Source organism: Sapajus apella, unplaced genomic scaffold (assembly GCF_009761245.1).
Source record: "Sapajus apella isolate SASKATOON/1434 unplaced genomic scaffold, GSC_monkey_1.0 scaffold75, whole genome shotgun sequence".
Classification (NCBI taxonomy): domain Eukaryota; kingdom Metazoa; phylum Chordata; class Mammalia; order Primates; family Cebidae; genus Sapajus; species Sapajus apella.
This window is the reverse complement of record NW_022437015.1, coordinates 7,439,907-7,461,571: the sequence shown is the minus strand read 5'-3', so window position 1 is coordinate 7,461,571 and position 21,665 is coordinate 7,439,907. Positions and strand designations below refer to the sequence as shown.

At 35.9% G+C, this 21,665-nt stretch overlaps 1 protein-coding gene and 1 pseudogene across 3 annotated transcripts in view; both read right to left on the bottom strand.

Moving 5' to 3' along the window:
- Nucleotides 1-17,122, bottom strand: part of SH3BGRL (SH3 domain binding glutamate rich protein like) — a 104,451-nt gene extending 87,329 nt beyond the window's left edge. Inside the window, exon 1 of one of the 2 annotated variants that reach the window (XM_032251386.1) lies at nt 16,636-17,122. In XM_032251386.1, coding sequence (XP_032107277.1) covers nt 16,636-16,680 — 45 coding nt within the window. In that variant the 5' untranslated portion in view covers nt 16,681-17,122. The remainder of the gene's footprint in view (nt 1-16,635) is intronic. The other variant, XM_032251387.1, reaches the window with a different exon arrangement.
- LOC116532284 lies at nt 2,743-10,308 on the bottom strand (annotated as a pseudogene). The gene has a single exon (XR_004260811.1). The product of XR_004260811.1 is annotated as a ubiquitin-conjugating enzyme E2 variant 1 pseudogene (transcript).
- Nucleotides 17,123-21,665: the final 4,543 nt, after the last annotated feature.

Sequence of the window (21,665 nt, the reverse complement as noted above, 5' to 3'; positions counted from 1 at the left end):
AACAAATCCAACAGCATATCAAAAAGATAATCCACCATGATCAAGTAGGTTTCATAGCAGGGATGCAGGGATGGTTTAATATACACAAGTTAATAAATGTGATATACCATATAAACGCATTTAAAAACAAAATTTGTATGATCATCTCAATAGATGCAGAAAAAGCTTTTGACAAAATCCAGCATCCTTTTAGGGTTTTAATCCTATCAGCATAGAAGGAACATACCTTAAGATAATAAAGTCTTCTATGACGAACCCAGAGACAACATTATATTGAATGAGGAAAAATTCATTCCCTCTGAGAACTGGAACAAAACAAGAATGCCTACTCTCACCACTTCTGTTCAACATAGAACTGGAAGTCCTAGCCAGAGTAATCAGACAAGAGAAAAGATATAAAGGCATCCAAATCAGTAAAGTGGAAGTCAAACTGTCACTGTTCATCAATAATATGATGGTACACGTAGAAAATCCTAAAGACTCATTCAAAAAGCTTCTAGATCTCATTAATGAATTCAGTGAAGTTTCAAGATACAAAATCAATGTTCACAAATAAGTAGCACTGCTATACACCAATGGTGATAAAGGCTAAAAATCAAATTAGAAACTCAACCTTCTTTACAACAGCTGCAAAAAAAAAAAAAAAAAAAAAAAAAAAAAAAAACAACTTAGGAATATACCTAACCAAGAAGGTGAAAGATCTCTACAAGGAAAACTACAAAACATTGCTGAAAGAAATCAGACAACAAAAACAAATGGAAGCAAATCCCATGCTCATGGATGGTTAGAATCAGTACTGTGAAAATGACCGTATTGCCAAAAGCAATCCATAAAAATTCAATCCAATTCCCCTCAAAATACCATCATCATTTTTCACAAAGCTAGTAAAAACAATCCTAAAATCCATACGAAATGAAAAAAGAGCCCACAAAGCCAAAGCAAGATTAAGTAAAATGAACAAATCTGGAGGCATCACATTACCTGACTTCAAACTATACTATAAGGCTATAGTTACCAAAACATCATGGTACTGGTATAAAAACAGGCACATACACCAATGGAACAGAATAGACAATTCAGAAATAAAACCAAATACTTAGAGCCAACTGATATTCAACAAAGCAAACAAAAACATAAAGTGGAGAAAGGACACCCTATTCAACAAATGGTGCTGGGAAAATTGGCAAGCCACATGTAGAAGAATGAAACTGGATCCTCATTTCTCTCATTGTAAAAAATCAACTCAAGATGGGTCAGAGACTTAAATCTAAGACCTGAAGCCATAAAAATTCTGGCATGGGAATAACTCTGCTAGACATTTAATATGGTAGTTTTATTATTATTATTTCAATAGGTTTTAGAGAACAGGTGGTGTTTTGTATCTTGTGAATGGATAAAGAAATTATGGTACATATACACAGGCAGGAGTACAGTAAGCATGGCAGCATCTACTTCTAGGAAGGCCTCAGGGATCTTTACTCATGGAAGAAGAAAAAGCAGAAACAGGGGTCTTACATGATAGAAGCAGGACCAAGAGAGAGTGAGGGAGGTGCCACACACTTTTAAACAACCAGATCTCACAAGCATTCACTATTGCAACAACAGTTCCAATGGGATGTTGTTAAACCATGAGAAATCACCCCATGACCGAATCACCTTCCACCAGGCTTCACCTCCAACACTGGAAATTATGACTGAACATGAAATTTAGGTGGGGACATAGACCTAAACCATATCACCATCTGACAAGGGATTTATAACCAGAGTATATATGTAGCTCAAACAACTCTGTAAGAAAATGTCTAATAATCCAATTCAAAAATAGACAATAGATTTGAATAGAGGTTTCTCAAAAGAAGACATACAAATGACAAACAGGTATATGAAAAGATGCTCAACATCTTTGGTCATCAGAGAAATGCAAATCAAAACTGCAATGAGGTATCATCTCACCCCGGCTAAAATGACTTTTATCCAAAGACAGGTAATAACAAATGCTGGTGAAGATATGGAGAAATGGGAACCCTTGTACAATCTTGGTGGTAATGTCAATTAGTATAACCACTATAAAGAACAGTTTGGAGTTTGCTCAAAGAAACTAAAAATAGAGCTTACATATATATGATCCAACCACCCCACTGCTGGGTACATATCCAAAAGTAAGAAAATTGATATATCAAAGAGATAACTGCACTCCCGTGTCTATTGCAGCACTATTCACATTAGCCAATATTTGGAAGCAACTTAGGTGTCCGCTGACAGACAAATGGATAAAGAAAAGGTGGCACATATACCTAATGGGGTATTACTCAGCCATAAAAACAATGAGATCCTTTCATTTGTGACAACACGAATATAAATGGAGGACATTATTTTAAGTGAAATGAGGCAGGCACAGAAAGACAAACCTTACATGTTCTCACTTATTTGTGGGAGCTAAAAATTAAAACAATTAAACTCATGGAGATAGAGTAGAATGAGATGATTACCAGAAGCTGGGAAGGGTAATGGGTAGGGAGGATGGCGATGGTTAATGGGTACAAAAATACAGTTACAGTCAGTGAATAAGATCTATTATTTGATCATGCAACCAGGGTGACTATGGTCAACAATAATTTATTGTGCATTTTAAAATAACTGAAAGAGTATAACTAGATCGTTTGTAACACAAGGAAAAGATAGATGCTTGGGTTCATGGATTCCCTATTTACCCTGATGTGATTATTGTGCATTATGTGCCTGTATCAGAGTGTTTCATGCGCTTCATAAATATGTGTGCCTACTATGTACACAAACAATTAAAAATTGAAAATTAAAACAAAATGTAAATAAAGCATATTGATACATAGAATCCTGAACTAAACTTTAACCAACCTGTCAGTAATCCTATAACCCTTGGAAAAGAGAGGGAAAAAGCCAAAGAGAGCAGAAAGAGTGACAAACATAAAATGGTTGAGATTATAAATAAAGGAATTAACGAATACAATTCAGATTTTTATAAGACATAATTGTTTACACAAAAGATGGCCAGAGTGATCTCAAGGTGAAGGAATTATAGAAAAATCTAAAAGGTATTTTTCAGATAATGAAAAAGGGAATTTAGTGGGCTTTGTTCCATAATCCCAGGGTAAATGACAGAAACAAACAATGAAGTCACAAAGCTTTAATTTATTATGACTGCAGCATTTGGCTTTAATCAGAACTGTATAATAGTCATGCCTTTGGGGAATGTTCCAGTATAAGAAGGAAGTGAAAATTGTGCTTAGGATCTACTATCCACACTTCTGTCTAGCGAAATGGCAAGAAAACGGTAAAAGTTTAATTGAAGTAATAAATTATCACTTTTCAGAACTGTCATTCAACAGGAAGAGCATTGTCAGGGTGACTGGAGAGGGTAGGCAGACTATGTTTGCACACTTGTTGGGGGACAGAAGAATGCTCATTTCTGTGAGACAGTTTACCAACAGGCAGGCAGGGAGTCCCTAAAGAACCTCTGCCTTAAGTCCCTTCTTATTTGCAGGCCATGTAACCTAGTCCCTCAAATTGACATCCCCATACTTTCTCCCTCATTATGGCCCAGGGAGGAGGCTGAGGAAATCTTTATTCCTGGCCTTTTCTCATCCTTGAGAGCCTAGGTCCAGAGTTTAGTCCAGTGGCTGGCAATAAGTATTTTCTGAATGATTGAGTGAATTTGAGGATGAAAGCAAGATAATTTTCAAGCACAAATCATAGATTCAGAATCGGCAGGACCTATCTACATAATCTATTCAAATTGTCCACCCTGTGCAAAGCTCTGCACTTGAGCATCTCTGCCAAGTGTTTATATGGTACATGTATATGCACATACTATCAAGTTACTTCAATGCAGAAGTATTGAATGTAGAAGTATGAAATTCTAGGGGAGATTTATGGAACCAAAGCTCCATAAACTCTCTCCTCTAGAATTTAATAATGTCATTGATATGGAATCCCAAACTTCTGATTTAATTCCATTTACCTTTCTTTCTCTTCTTTCTTGAATAGTATTCTCCAGATCTTAAGTCAGCCCAGGAATCTTAAAGAAAATGATCTGCCTACCAACATTCTAACCCTATACTCTTTCCAGCCTCCTAGAAGCTAGATTAGCATTAGGGGGAAAGCAAAATAAGTGTAAAGTATTAGATCAGTTACACTTTCTTATGACTAACATAATCCATCCCACAGCCAGAAGTCAAAGTGTAAAAAGCAATCTGTTCTAAAGAATCAAACTGGTCTTTACTAAAGTTAAACAAATAAATGGTGGAAATAAAAATTGTCCAGCTGTTTTTCATACTTTTTATGAGAACTTTGACTTTCCTGCTTATATTTTACGAAGGTAATTAAATGCTTTTTAAATAATATTCATTTGTCTGATAAAACTATTCATTGGACATTCTCAAGTAGAACAATATAAAAATATTTGCTTTCATTCTTACCTGTCACAAATATTCATGTTCTCTCTGTGTCACAATATCCAAATATTAATTATTGAATGTTTCAGCTACCAGAAATTGAGGTAGTTTAAAATTGATTCTATGGTGAAATTAAAGAATCAACAATGATCTGATAAATCTAGGCTGGGAAAACAGACAAATAGGATTTTATTAGGAAAAATTTCAGTTCACTTAATTTTCTTCTTTTTTAACAACTCTGGAATAATATAATTTTAACTATTTTCAGCCATCTTCCTTCTCCTTTCCTCTCACCAAATATTAGTCTACATACTCATCTCTTCTACATTATGTGCTCCATTTCTTAAACTTTCCCAATCACGCTGTTGTTTTCACCACTCTACTGTAACTGCTTGTCTCCAAGGTCATTAATCATTTCCTTATTTTGAATTCAATGACCTTTTATCAGTTTTCATAATTCCTGTATGAAACTAGCAAACAATGTTCATTCTCCTTGAAAATTCTTCCTTGCCATGGTTTCTACTACAAGATGTTACTCTGATCTTTCCTAATGAATCCACCTGTTTCCTGTTGTTTCTGTTTCTTTCACCTCCTCCTAAATGTGAACTTTTAGCAAAGTCCTGTTCTTGTTTTCAGCTCTCTTCTCATCTCATGCCATAATCCCTTTCTCCTAGTGAGCCCACTCTTAGCCAAGGTTTGAAGCAGCACCTATATGTGAATTTCGCAAACTCTAGTCACACACCTCCAACTAGCAACTGCAAATCTCCACTTGGGTGGCCTGTTTTACACTTGAATTTCAACAAGCCATCCATTCATATGTGAACAAATATTTATTTAGAAACGTACCAATTTATAATTATATCCTGTGTAATAAGAAGTGAAAGAGGTAGACAAGCTGTTGCTCATCACTTTGTTTAATTTTGAAATAGTACTATTCTACAGTAGAGTTCTACAAAGTATTTTTAACTTTGATGGGTCCACTAATTAGTTGGAAAGTTAAAAAATAAACTGTAAAAATATTAACCTTGCCTCAAAATCTGTTAATTAGGTGCAGAAATCTGCCTTATATGACTTGAAAGTTGCTGAAGGCACTTGCTGAAACTAAAAAAAAAAATTAGAAAAAATGCATAATGCTATTATATGCAACATGTCATCTATCTTTGTATCATATGCTTTTACATAGAAAAATGACTCACCATTAATCATATGAAATAAAAATTTCTATATATTTTTACTAACAAATACACAAATTAATGCCACCATTCTAACTTCAAATTTTTTTGTTGTTATAGCACAACTTATATATTTCAAATGGACAAAAAATTAGTATAATTTACAGTATCTTAAGATAAATTCCTTTGAATGGAATTGCTTTTTACAGTACCTTTTACAGTACTATTCCAGAACAGATTGCTTTTTACAGTACTTTGAGGTCTATAAGACGTACCTAGAAAATTTACTACTGTGGAAAATGAAGACTGCTTAAATTGAATGGGGAGGGAAGGGAAGGCCTGTGGTTTTTCTTTTTGATTAATTGCTGTAACACTGTCCTTCGGGCGGCTGAGGGAGTTTCGTACTTTCTTTAGACATCATTAGATGCCGAAGTTCTTGTAGGACAACTTTCATGCTATATGAATTCTGCCACTTTGCTAGCACTGATACGGCTCTTGGGTCCAGCACTGCATTTAGAACTATTAACTCCATTCATATTAATTTGTTTTACAAATCTTACAAAGCGGGGTGCTTCTGGGTATTTAGTCCACATTCTATTTTAAGGCTGTATATTCGGTTTTCATCAACTGTTCTTGGAGACCCAATTATCATACCTGTCTTCTTCATCTTCTAGACCCCAGCTAACTGTGTCATCTCCTATCCCTTCCTGGCCTTCTTCAAGTTCTTCCAACAGTCAGAAATTGCGAGGATTTTTATTCCCAAGCCCATGGTGGCTGCCATCTTGTGTCGCTGTCGCTTGAAGTCTCTGGCCCCCTCTAACTTGAAATATTTTAAGAAATTGTGTGACATCAAGTGTTGGAAATTTGTGGAGGTGTGGGTGAAGAATCATGATTACCTCAATCACTGGGAGATAGTCTAACTATTTTTTTTATAACTGCTTTTGGAGAAATCCATGTTTTGATAATTCAACGTTTTGAATCTTGTTTTTTTTTTTTTTTCTTCCTCCAAATCTCTTCTCTTACATGAGCTGTTGCACAAACTGGAATCTCATTTTTGTACTAATAGCTCCTTTTCAGGCATTCTCATATATTTTAAGCAATATAATGTTTATGCACTGTATCACTGGTTTTATACTTTAATCACCAGAAAGTACAATTCAAAGACTTCCCTACCCAACCATAATAGGAAATGAAAAAAAAAAAACAATTCAATCTCTGTAAATAAATAATTTTCAAAAAGTAATTAGACATCGATTTACAGTAAATCCACTTGGACATGTAGACATAATTTTGACAAGGTCATATTAGATGCTTTGAGTTTTCATGAAACCTAGTGACTGACTTTGGAAAGTACACACATGCTGTGTGTCTGGTGGGATCTGTCCCAAGCAGTCCCTGACATTTGGGCATCATAAGGATCCCCTGGGATGTGTACATTACTTCTCCAGTTCAACTCTTGGGTAGAGTCAGATTAAATCCCAAGTGAGATATGTACTCTTCTCTTAAGCTCCCGAAACAGAGCCTAATCATAGCCACATAATTTCTAACTGGATATAAACACAGGCTAAACAAAACTCATTCTTTGACATTAACTTAAAAATCTAATAAAAATCCTAATCTGATGTACAATTTGGGCAATTTATAAATGTTTAGTCACATTTTTTTCACAATATTTTTTACTTGCCTTTCAACATCCTCTTTTAAAAAAAAAAATCACATAAATTCAAAGTCAGGCATAAAATTGTCCACACTTCCATTTTGCTCACTTTAAAACTCACCAGTTATTTGTCTTGTTAACTGGAAAATTGTCTCATCACCACCAACAACCCTGATTGTCCCCTCAACATTGTTTAGAAAGTTTAAATTTAACACCTTTATTCTTTTCTATTTTTTTATTTTTTGTCTTGCTTTGTTGCCCAAGCTGGTCTCAAACTCCTAGCCTCAAATGATCATCTCCACTAAGCCTCCCAAAGTACTGGGATTACAAACATTAGCCATTGTGCTAGGACTACCTTTCCTCTTAAATTTTAAGTAAGAATTCACTGAAAATACTTCACCCCAACTACTGCATCTTTGAGAAGTTCAAAATATTTCCTGACTCACAAGACCAATTATGCTTTTTCTGAAGTTATGAGATCAGATTTCATTATTTTTAGTAATGAATTTCCAATAACACTTTGTATGAGTCACGGTTCTCTTAGAGGGACAGAACTAATAAGATATATATATATACATATACACATATATATACACACACACATATATATATACACACATATATATATATAAAGGGGAGTTTATTAAGTATTAACTTACATGATTACAAGGTCCCACAATAGACTGTCTGCAAGCTGAGGAGCAATGAAAGCCAGTCCAACTCCCAAAACTGACGAACTTAAAGTCCGATGTTTGAAGGCAGGAAGCATCCAGCTTGGGAGAAACATGCAGACTGGGAGGCTAGGCCTATCTCTCTTTTTCACATTTTTCTGCTTGCTTTATATTTGCTGGAAGCTGATTAGATTGTGCCCACCAGATTAAGGGTGTATCTGACTTCCCCAACCCACTGACTCAAATGTTAATCTCTTTTTCCAACATCCACAACAGACACTACCCAGGATTAATACTTTGAATCCCTCAATCCAATCAAGTTCACACTCAGTATTAACCATCACACACTTGTGGAAGCTTTCTTTCATGATACTCTTCATTTTTAGTTACTCATATTCAACTTGTGAGAATGATGAGAGGCAAAGAAAGTTTTATGACCTACTCAAATCACACAGGCAACAGCCAAAAACACGTATCTCATCCTTAAAGCTAAATAAGCTTTAAAATACCTTCAAAAAGAAATCCATCTTATCTACTTTTCATTAGATTGCAATAAAATGATTTTCCGAAATTGGGATAAAGGTATATGTTCTGCATTCTAACTAAAAGTGTATACTCAGCATTTATAACTTTGATTTTCTCCTCTGATAAACTCAAGTTCTCCACTTAATGTAAAAGATCACCAGAATTATCCTCAGTATTTCTATAGACCAAGTATTGCTATAGTCCAATTAATTAAGAAGTATTTTTCATGGTTTTTCAAGTTCATCAGAAAAGAAGTATTACAATGACTTGTAAATCAGTTTCAGAGCTGCATTCAGAGTGGGTAATTAGTGAATATCAACCAGTAGGCAGAATAGCATAGGGCTTAAGATCATGGGCCCTGGAATCAGACAGACCTGGGGGGTGCTTTGCCAGCTCTGTGACCTTGTTAGTTCTCCGAGCCCCTCTTCTTAAAAACAGAGATCATAAGGGTACTGGCTTCATTGAGTTGTCAGAAAAATGAAATAATACATATAAAGTTCTTACTGGTGTGCCTGACATACTGTAAGCACTCAATGAATTACAGTTCTTAGTATTATTATCCACTAAAGCTGACAATTTGCATGAGCAATTAAAGTAAGATGATTCATCATATGTTTAATAAATTAAGTAATTGTCTATGCTTGTCTTTCTTCTAAATCAAATTTGATATAACATACTGAAGAGAATGGTCTCCAGTATCATACAACTACTATTAAATATATATTTACTCATCATTTTAACAGAAAAATATGCTGCACTTATAATGAAACAACTGGCTGAAAGATGATGGCAAAACAGACAAAATTTTCTCATGTATTAAATGTTACTTAAGATGAATATTTTCTGGTGTCTTTGAAAGGGGAAATTTTATTTGTCTTGACTCATTTTTGGAAAGCCCCCAAGCAGAAAGGCTTGGCTCAACCCGAACCCTAGAATAGGGTCTCATTTCCAAAAAGGGCTAAGCTAAATGGCCAGAACTCTAGGACGAGAGTCTAAAACCATAGTTTACAAGTTATAGCAGTACTGCCTCCCTGGTTAATTTAGATTTACAGAATCATAAAAACCACCTTTTAATTATGTTGGTCTATAGCCACATAACATGGAAGAGAATCAGTCATAAAAATTCAATATGTAACACAGGCCAGCATAAGACAGTACAGACAAATATTATTTTTAAGTGTGTCCTCAATTAACTCATTTGATTAAAAAAAAGAACTAAATTATAAAAAAGCATGGTGCTACTATCCTCCCTACACCCAGCCTGCCTACCAATGCCAACTTCACCTCACTCTCGAGTATGGATATGAATGAGGACACATTTGCCTACTTGGACATCATCCCCTCTTAAATGGTAATTTATTTCCAAATCATATAACAGGATTTTTATGTATTACTGGTAATTTCTATTCAATACCTATATACAGAGGATATGTAAATAATGCAGTCTTTAGGAGTGGGTTCTGAAATCTGAACACCAAGGCTCTAATCACAGCTCTGCCATTTCTATCTCTTTGATCTTGAGCAATGTACCTATGTTTTGGATCTTAGAGATACCCCCTCCAATTACATAAAATGAATTTTAATCTGTGAATATTTTAACATAGTAATAACTATGTTAAAATGTTATTGTAAAGATCAATTAAATAAAATAATGTAGGTGAAGCCCTGGGCACCTTGCCAGACATATACAATGCATAAGTAAGTGTTGTCTTTACTACTACTAAAGTCAAATCTTAGCGGCTGAGTGCGGTGGCTCACACGCGTAATCTCAGCACTTTGGAAGGTCGAGGAGGGCAGATCGCTTTAGCTCAAGAGTTCGTGACCAACCTGAGCAACATGGTGAAACCCTGTCTCTACCAAAAATACAAAAGTTAGCCAGACTTGGTGGCACATGTCTGTGGTCCCAGCTACTCGAGAGGCTGAAGCAGTAGGATCGCTTGAGCCTGAAAGGCAGAGGTTGCAGTGAGCCAAGATCACATCACCACACCACAGTTTGGGTGACAGAGTAAGACTCCATCCTAAAAAAAAAAAAAAAAATCTTAGTTATGCTAACGAAAGGGCAATACAACAACAACAAAAAAACTACTGTCATTGAATACTTTATACAGTCTTTGAATTTGTTATGATATTTTTAAACTTATAATTGAAAATTTTGCCTGACGTTCTGACAGTCTGTAAGATTTCACACAAGCGAATAAAACCAACATGCAAGACCTCAGCTAGAAAAAAATCCTCTTGCTTAAAATTCTTCTCTGCTGGCCAAGTGTAAAAAGTCAGCTTTGTCTCTCATATTAACAAAAATAAACTGCCCTGTCTCTCTAAATGTACTTTTGTTTAATCTTGGTCTGGACTGAAGAAAGTAATTAAGGGCTGGGTTTAAAAGGCCTCCTTGTGGGCTGCAAAGTAGATCTGAAAACAAACAGATGGTCAGATAGTTAACCAACAGCTTCTCTCTTAATCTGTTTCCTTTTATTAGTAAGAGACGGAATACAAAATTCAACTTGATAATTCCATTAAAGTAGGAAATGTTTTTGTAAATTATACATGGTTAATGGAACAATATATATTTCAGAAAATATTTTAAAGATTAGCTACAGAGAACATTCAATCTGATTGGTACTTGAGGTTTTATTTTATTTTTTTCCTTAGGCCAACTTCGGTGGAGGGTTGAGCTTAACATTTATTGACCAAAACCCTTCCTCGAGAAAGTATCTCATCTTTGTGCTAGAGATAAATCCATTTTCTCTTTCTCTTCTACCAGATAATGAATCTTTACTAAACTTTCACAGTATATTCTTCTCTACAACCGTTCAACATTTAAGCATCTTTTTAAATGCCAAAGAATCACCATCACTGATACCCAAGCCCCTTTTTGGGCCAAATTTTCCCAATGGCTTTGCCATTGTTTCTGTGAAATTTAGGGAATCAGCCATCAAATACTAAGCATCAATTTGAAAGCATTGATCTTGAGTCTCTGCATTTGCCATGTGAAAGCTGACACTTTCCACCGTTAGGAACCTCCAAAAGCCATGTACAAGTCATTTGGTGAACAGTCTCTAATTTTGGTCTTCTAAGTGAACACCTTCTATGAACACCTTTAAACAACATTCAAACAAACTTTGAAAGATACGACAGAAACCCTTGCATCCACGAAATCAATGTTCAATGTATAAGTACTGAGACAGAGCAGCAAAACATTCTGCACCTAAGATATAATTATTTGAGAACCACATAATGAAGAACTGTGTCTTGCTCTTCTACATTATCCAGATGAAGAAAATACTGTGAATAGTGACTAATGATTACACAATCAAGAATGTTGTTTTTTCTGTTGTTATAAATTGTGCAGAGTACAACCATAGTGAAAAACTATGTATATTTAATTTATGGACAATCCAAGCTACAACTGGCTCCTGTTTTATCATTTATATAAAATATATCAATTTCAAAATTTGCTTCACAGATAAAACCCTAAGAAATCATCTATTTCCCACAATCTTAAAATTCCTACACCAAAGCACATATAGAATACATAGATGCCATGAAATGGAGATCATTATGGGTCTTGGGGAAATAAGTATGGGGAAAAAACTCCCAAACCGGTTAAAATTCTCCCAGCAATTCTCATTCTAGGCCAATTTTGATTTTTGCTAAAAAGTTATTGCAATTTATTAAGTTATATGGGCTTTGGGATTACTATTCATTTTCCATTAAATGTAAATTTACAAGGCATTACAATCTCAAGAAACAAAACATGGCATATACCTCTGTGTCACAGTGAGCTAAGACATGCATAAACAATTCTGAACAAACAGAAATCATTTCATATAGACAGACAACTTGGAAGCTGCACTCTTGTTAAATGGTTCCGATCAAACTAAACAGTATTAAGACTTGAATTTTATACCTTGACCTATACCAGACCAGTTTAGGCTTTCCTAATATGTAGGTTTTCTCTATCTTCTTGGCCTTGGGTGATTAGTCACTTATCCTACTTACTGACATTCCCTATTAGACATAATATCCCATTTATGGGAAATAGCTGCTCATTCCTCTATTCCCCTATATGCACATGCCCAGGCAACTCTTTTTCCACTTACACGACATACTTCTTCCCCTACCTGTCACCTCATGTTCAAATTTATCTCCTCACGCCTACTAGTTGCCATTAATCACTGGGAGGATGCATTTCTTGGTGGTTGAGTACATATTCTTTGGACTCAAACATCTTGCTTAGATTCAAGCTCCATGGTTTACTAACTGTGTAACCTTAAAAAAGTTGTTTATTCTTTGAACCTGTATACTGTATTTCCTTCTCTGAAAAATAGAGATAATCATCGTACTTAATTCAAAGGATTAGTTTAAAAAATGAGATAGTATCTGACATAGTTAAGGGTTTCTACTGGCAATCATTATTATGGTTACTATCAAGAAGTCCATTACATTGGCCTGGGCAAAGATTTTTTGAGTAAAACCTCAAAAAAAGGCAATGAAAGTAAAAATAGATAAATGGAACTATATTAAGCTAAAAAGCTTCTGCACAGCAAAGAAACAACCAATAAAGTGAAGAGAAATCTAAAAATGGGAGGAAATATTTTCAAATTATCCATCTGACAAGGTATTAATATGCGGAACATATAAGGAAGTCAGCAGCAAAACAAAACACCAAAAACAAATAATCCAATTTTTTTAAATGGCAAATGATTTCAATAAAGATTTCACCAAAGAAGGCATACAAATTGCAAACAGGTATAAGAAAAAATGTTCAGCATCACTAACCATCAGGGAAATGCAAATCAAACCCACAATGAGACAACATCTCACTCCAATTAAAATGGCTATTACCAAAAAGATAACAAATGCTGGTAAGGACACTGAGAAAGTGGAATACTAGTACACTTTTGCTGGGAATGTAAATTAGTATAGCTGCTATGGAAAACAGCACAGAGGTTTCTCCAAAAAACAGAAATAGAACGCATGATCTAGAGCTGCCATGGAAAACAGCATAGAGGTTCCTCAAAAAACAAAAATAGAACTACCACGTGATTTTGCAATCTCACTTTTGGGTATAGATTCAAAAGAAAGGATATCAGTATATCAAAGAAATATCTGCACTCCCATGTTTATTAAAGAACGATTCAAAATAGCTATGATATGTGGCTAAGTGTCCATCAATGGATGAATGAATAGGAAATATTATTCAGCCATAAAAATAATGAAATGGTGTTATTTGTGACAACATAGGTGAGCCTGGAGGACATTATTTTAAGTGAATGAAGACGTAACACAGAAAGACAAAAGACATATCTATCACACTTTCTCACTCATGTGGGAGCTAAAAAAGTTGATCCCATGGATATAGTGTAGAATGGTGGTTACCAGAGGCTGAGAAGGGTAGGGGGAAAAGACGAATGAAGAGGTTGGTTAATGGGTACAAAAATACAGTTAGATAGAAGAAATAAGATCCACTGTTCAATTGCACAATAGTGTGACTACAGTTACCAATATAATTTGTTGTATAGCTAGAAAAAACAACTAGAATATTTGGAATGTTCACAACACAAATAAATGACAAATGTTTGCAGTGATGGATATCCTAATTACCCTAATTTGATCATCACACATTGTATGCATGTATCAAAATATCACGTGTTCCCTATAAATACATACAATTATGATATATCAATAAAAATAAAAATAAAAAAAGAAATCCACTGCAAAGGCCAACATACTTGTTTTCATTTCTAAACTTTTGAGAAGCAAGTGCTACTCTTCACTGTTAGGCCACATTTTTTAAACATTTTTTTTAATAAGGCTATGAGGTACAAAGAGTCTTGGAATATAGACAAAATAAGTTGACACTGATTGCCAATTATCACAGATTCTGATCCCCCACTCTGCCCAGTATAACATCTATTATTGTTTTTTGTTTTTTTTCTAATGACAACCAGTAGGAAGGTTAAGAAACAGTCAGCTACTATCAATCCAAACCAAAGAAGCTTTTAACTGTTCTTCAGACAACTAAACTTAGTCATTTATTGAAGTATCTCACTTTGTGTAATTGTAGGGTTCTATCAGGATACTCGCTCAAAATTTTCTAATTTATGTATTAAAACAAACAGGGCGGGCATCAATCTTAAAGGAGAACTTTAGTAAACTGAAAAGTGCCTTTCTGAAGTAAATAATCACCACTCCACGTTATAAACAAGTACTCACTTTATACTGTTTTAGTATTTTTTTAAAAGTGTTGTAATATTATAATAAAGCAAGGATTTATTTTGGCATTATGAAATAGAATTTTGACAACAGGTTTATATCAACTGAAACTACTACAGTAGACAAATTCCTAATTACTCATGATAAAAAATGAAATAGAATACAAATACCATAAACGTCTTCCATTTGCATGGTCTTCCACAGTAGAGTCCAACAAAGATGGAAAAAATAGACACTGGAGACTACAGAGGAGGGAGGGAGGAAGGCAAAGGTAGTAAAACTACCTATTGGGCACTACGCTCATTACTAGCGTGACGGGTTCAATGGTACTCCAAACCCTGCACAGTATACCTGTGTAACAAACCTGCACATGTACCATGTGAATCTAAAATAAAAGTTGAAATAAGAAAAAAAAATAGAGTCCAATAAAGGAAATAATAGAAGACAGCAGCCATTTCTAAGGCTCTTAGAAACTTAAGACTTAACAAAGAGAGGTGCAGTTATTCTTACTTGAATAGAAATTCTGAAAGCAGCTTTTTCTTGAATCTACTTTTGAGGGAGGGGCAGAAGAAGGAGAACGCAAAGAATAAATAACAGTATTGAAATTGCATGACTCCCAAAGCAGAACTAACTGCCTGATTTGTTCAGTCTCATTGGGGCTTTAACTCAAGACATTAAGCTGGAATTGAGTTGAGACTTTGAGCAACTCAAACTTTACTTTGAAATATTAGACAATATGTGTGGAAAACACTAAAGCAAGATGCTCATAAAATGAGGTCCAACAGAAATATAAAAGTTGTTCTTTTTTTCAACCTGAACTTGTTCAAAAATGTAATATTAAATTTTCTGATATTCCAAAATTGTATAAACATATCCACACACGATGGCCAGAGAAGACAAAGTTCAAAGATCAAAGTTTTTGTGATTTAACATAACCTTCAGTTCTATTCCACATCCTCTCAGGTGTAAATAAACAAGCCAAAAAATAAAAACACGCAATAACCTAAATTAGTTGCTCCTCTAAAGCTCAAGAAGATGGAAGGGGTCCCTGTATCCTATATCCTGAAACCACACATCTGTTCTTGCCACTGTTGGCTTTTCTCTTGAGTTGTGAAAAGCAGAAGCACTTTCATTGATAATGGATATACACTCATCTTTCACCCCAGTTTATCATATTCTCCCCACAGCTGCTGAAAAATTGTTATTCTAAATTAAGAGTAAGTGAATCCATGAAGGAGAAAGTCCTATCATTTGAAGCAGCACACACTCAACTTGCCACTACACAAGCCACTTAGCTCCCTTTCCAGTTCTCAATATATTTGAAGCACTGAGGGAACTTTAAAATACTTTGAAAGAATAGAAAAAGTCAAAATAAGGGACAATATAGGGGGAAGACTGAATCTCTTGTAATATTAAAAAAAATTTATGTCATTGTTCCCAACTTCCCCTCCCAGTTTGTCTAGTTCTAAGAGGCCTTTAAGCTCAAGTTAACCACTTTCTTCCACACACTCTCAAAGTAATTCTATTACCAGGGTCTCAGTCACCTAAAATAATCACAATGCCTCAGTAGGCCTCCACTCAATCCCAATCAGTTACAGCACGTGTACCCCCATCCTTTACAGAAGTGCACTCCTCTTTGCCTCAGCACTTTCAGCGTATTCATCAAATATCTCTCCCGCTCTTTGAAATTCACCAGTGTGCGATTTTACTTGATTTCGCCTAACTCTAAAGACCGTGAAACGTGGCCCCCAACGTCACGAGGCAAACAAAGCTGAACTCTATGGGGAAAAAAATGAAATCGTTGCAACAAAGGGAAAAAAGGGAAGAAGAGGGGTGGAGTGGGGGATGCATGAGTCTTCTGAAGAAGAAGCTGCCAGAGAAACTTCTGCAATTTAATGGTTCTGGGGCAGCAGAGGACTGGTGTGTAGGAAAAACAACAAAGGTGGACTCCCCACTCTCCTTACCGCCGTAGAGCCAGAGGAAGATGCGATATACACACGGATCACCATCCTGGGAACAGCGGCTGCGGTTGTTTGGGTCCTGAAAAGGGCTGTGGAGCAGCTGCAGCAATGGCTGGAATCCAGCTAGGGGATGAACAGCGGTTGGCAGAGAAGGGTGGGGGAAGGTGGAAGGGGAACTCGCCAGAGCCCCGCCTCCGCCTTTAGCAGCTTCCACCGGGCTCTCTAAGCACGGCAATTCCAGCCCAAAACCCCGGAAGGAACAGGCTGTTGCATCAATTCTATTTTTTTTTAAATAGGGAATCTCGAATAGCACCGCGAGATCTGTTGAAACATTGATTTTTGACGATTCCTTCTCCGAGAAGAGGGCTAGGAGAAGAAGAAAGAAAAAGAAAAAGGAGAACTGAATTGAATTAGATTAGCTTGAAGGACCTTTTCACGCGGAGACTAAAAGTACTGCGTATAACTTCCTGCTCAGCAATGTATGCAAATAAGAAGACAGATCCTGAAAGAGCAAGCTGTATGTTGAAAACCCATGTTCTCAAAGCCTTGCGCATTTTAAGATTGCTATTGCATAGTGGTTTTTCTGATCTTAGCTCGAAATAGGAATTAGGCACTAAAGTACTGAGCAATGCCACAGAGTATTGAAGGAAAGTTTCAGGTTTCCCTAAGCCAGAAATGGCAGGATTGGTTTTCTTTTTGAGTTTTGCGTTTTGTTAAATTAGGAAACCCTGCTTTGGTGGGAATTTGCAGAAGGCCTGACTGGCAAGTTTAAGAATGGAGGAAGAAATTACAAAGAAAAAATTGAAAATATTGTGTAATAAGAGGAATGATTTTTGTTTTGCTTTTTAACTGACTGAAGTAAGGGATTTTGGAAAACATATTGCAGATGTTGAAATGGAGAAGAGAGAGATCAGATGTTTATTTGTAGCTCTAGGGAAATAAGCAAACAGTTGATAGTGTCCAGAGACGGACCATATACTTCAACGTGTGGTTTCAGGTTCCAAGATTATGTTAAATGAATAGAAAAAAAGGAATTTGCAAGATGAATGAGAGTGGAGGGAAGGAGTCAGTCACTTGTCCTGCTTCTTTTCCTTTGGGGTTTATCCACTGTCGCCAGTCTAGTGGTTTACTACCTTTGCCTAGGCTCAGTAATTGCAGTAGCTTTGTAACTGTTCCATGCCCACAGGCTTTCCCTTCTCCAATCTGTCTTAAATACTAATTCCAAATTAATCTCTTTACCTGTTGTCCTTAAAACAACCTCGAGAGGTGGGTACTATTACATTAATTTTACAGATGAAGAAACTGAAACTCGGGAAAATAATTTTCGTAAAATCATATAGCTAGTAAATTCCAGAGTCAGGGTTAGAATCTGGTCCAACCAACTCCAGAGGCCACCTTCTTAACTATTAACTGTTAACACACTGCCTGGGAGAAAGAAAGTACTAAAAAAAAATTAGCTATTTTTTCAACCTAAAACACAAATTTCATATGTCACTGAAGACAGTGTAGGCAGAAGTACTTAAGTTAGCTCTCCATTGACTATCAAACTAATCCTAAATTATCTTGCTAAATAGTTTTCACTGTAATCTAGCCCCTTGCTATTCATACAGTCTTACTTATTCCTCCCCCAAACTAACTTCCCTATGTTTGTAATCATCATTGGCTGCGCACTGCAATCGTCCTATTTAGGGTCACTGTCATGCCTTTGCTCTTCCTGTTTCTTCCTTCACCTTCACCCCACATTCTCATAACCTTTGCTGACCTCTCCACTTAGCTAACTCTTGCCTTTTTTAGACACAACTCAAAATCTTTATACAAATAATCAGGCAAAAGTAAGTCAGCATGATCTAGTCACTCTCCTCATTGCCGGTATCAGGGCTACTGTTACTGCACTTTTTGGCCTAAGCAACAGGAGACTCTTCCTTCTGTTTTTTTTTTTTTTTTTTTTTTTTGGCAAAATGAAAATAATTTGTTTTATACTACTATAGTACTAACTCCCTTCCTCTTTTCAAGTGGACGCTGCTGTGCTCTCACTCCTCACTGAGAATTAAGAGTCCCCAGGTGAGTTATTTTCATTCGCCATACCAAAAGTAGCTGAATTTTCTTGGCCGGCAAATGGCAAATGCTCCCTCAGCAGAAGCATTCTTTATTATCACTGAGCTCTTCGGAGTTTTAATTCATCATCTTTTCTTGCCCTGATAATCCCTCACTTTCCTCTTGAGGTCTTTGCTATTTCTCATATATTATAAAAGTATCTTTCAACATTTTAAATTTCCTTTATCAAGAGAGTTGTTCCAGAACACCTAGCCCACCATTTCCAGAAGCAAAGATTTTACCTACTTTTAAACTTTTGAGAAAGTAAAAATATTATTATTATTTGCCTACAAAAACACTACAAAATTACAACGTTGAAATGTTTAATGAACTATTTGAAAAACATTATAATGTCAACTTTATTAAATATTAAGTTTAGTATTTATAAAAATTTCATTTCATTTGAAAACAATTTGGAGTTTACATTTTTATCTCACATAAGCAGAATTCCTGTTTCTGCAGAGAAATCACTGTCAAGTATATTTTAATGAATTGCTTGTGGTTGAAAATTTTTGAATTTAAAAACAAAGTTATACAAATCTTAGAATATGTTTATTTAATATTTATATTTAAGTATGAATATAGGTACAATTGAATTTTTATGTTTGATACACTGTGAAGTGGTGTGTATTAGTCTGTTTCCACACCGCTATAAATAAATGCCAAAGACTGGGTAATTTATGAAGAAAAGAGGCTTAATTGACTCACAGTTTTGCATAGTTGGGGGGGGGGCCTCAGGAAACTTACAATCATGGTGGAAGGCAAAGGGGAAGCAAGCTTGGACCTTCTCACATGGCAACAGGAGAGAGAAGAGTGAGAAACAATGGGGGGAAAGCGCCTTATAAAACTGTGAGATCTTATCAGAACTCACTAGCACTAGACCAGCATGGGGGAAATCACCCCCATGATCCAGTCACCTCCCACCAGGTCTCTCCTTAGACACGTGGGGATTATGGGGCTTACAATTCAAGATGAAATTTGGATGGGGACACAAAGAGTAACCAAATCTTCATGATTCAAAAATAAGAATGCCTGGGGTCTTGGTGTTCTTCAAAGAGCCTTGATTTTTTGGAAGAACCACCAACATCACCCAGTGATGCCCTGGTGCCCACCTTCCTGCCTTCTCTGGCAGATGGGAGATCAGTAATACAACATTTTTCCTTTATTAACACACAACACATTAACACGTAAATATGTAAATCACACACAAATTTACTGCACATTAGAGGATATACTGTTGTTCTCCTCAAGTGCCAGCAGAGGGGGAATATCTGCAGTGGAGATAGGGTAGCTTAAGTAACAGAGTGTTATGCTTAGTAATTCTTAGCCTGTCTCAGTTACCTGCTGTGTAGTGATATGCATCAGCAGGAATTCAGATTCCTTAAGAGAAGGAGTCTTGGAAGTACTGTATTCAAAGGTTTGATCTCACCCCAGATGGTAAGTTCATAATTAAAGCCACTAGAGGGTGCCACTCACCTGTAGAAAATAAACGTGCACAGCGTGGAAAAGCCAGGCTTATAGATGTAATTTTTATTAGCTCTGTGCAGAATTCCAGCAGAAGGATAGAATGTCCTTTCATGGGTTGTCCCTGAGCAATAACAGTAAATGGTCTCAGGGAACAATAGGACTCTATGCAAAAGCAACAACTCTTTCCAAAACTTTCTGATAGTTTGAGTTAAGAGTTACTGCCCCACTCTTCCGTTAGGTATCACTGACTCCACAGGAGAAGCGAATAAATTCAGTTTTCATTACGAATAGACAGAATAGGGATAGGGTGGAATTTTAAACCCCTTAAAACCTAAAAAGTCAGTCTAACCCTCTGTGATGGTGAATATTGAGTGTCAACTTGATTGGATTGAAGGGTGCAAAGTGTTGTTCCTGGATGTGTCTGTGAGGGTGTTGCCAAAGGAGATTAACATATGACTCAGGGGACTGGGAGATGCTGACCCACTCTTGGTTTGGGTGGGTACCATTTAACCAGTTTCCAGCACTGCTAGGATAAAAGCAGGCAAAGGAACTTGGAAAGTTTAGACTGGCTTAGTCTCCCAGCCCACATCTTTCTCCCGTACTAGATGCTTCCTGCTCTCCAACATTGGAATCCAAGTTCTTCATCTTTGAGACTCTTGGACCTTCAACCACAGACTGAAGGCTGCACTGTCAGCTTCCCTATTTTTGAGGTTTTGGGACTTGGACTGGCTTTCTTGTTCCTCACCTTGCAGACGGCCTAACGTGGAACTTCACCTTGTGATCATGTAAGTCAATGTTTCTTAATAAACTCCCCTTTATATATACACCTATCCGTTCTGCTTTTGATCGGCTCAAAGCATTAGAAAATTATTTTCTGAGATTAAGTTGAAATCTGTTTCCTTTCATGTTTCTTTAATTCTAATAATGACCCATTATAAACTCATCTTTACTCTTGTAATACGAAGCTTTCTCTTCTCCAACTTAATATTTCCTTTCCTCTAACCATTCTTCATATGCTGTGATCTCTACAGGTGTCTCTAAATGTGTTTCAGTTTGTCAGTTTCTCTCTTCTACAAAAGATAGTATGGGAATTAATTGTTATAATCCAAGTATGGTATGACTAGCATTGTATAAACTAATGTAGGATCCTCATTCTGGACCCTGTACTTCTCTTTTAGCACTTTTATTTTCTGAGGAATAGTACTTCATTGTGGTTTTAATTTACATTTCCTTGATTACTAAGAAGGTGTGCATCTTTTCATATATTTATTGCTATTCATATATTTTATTTTGTGGAATATCTGTTAAGAATTTTTTTTTTTTTGTCTTCCTCTCTATTCCTAACAGCAGCCTTTTATCCCTTATATATTGCAAATAACTTTTATCCTGAGACTGGTCTTTCCTTAAAAACATTTATAATTAGTCAAATATAAAATATTTCCTTTATGGTTAATGCTTTTCTGTGCATTGTT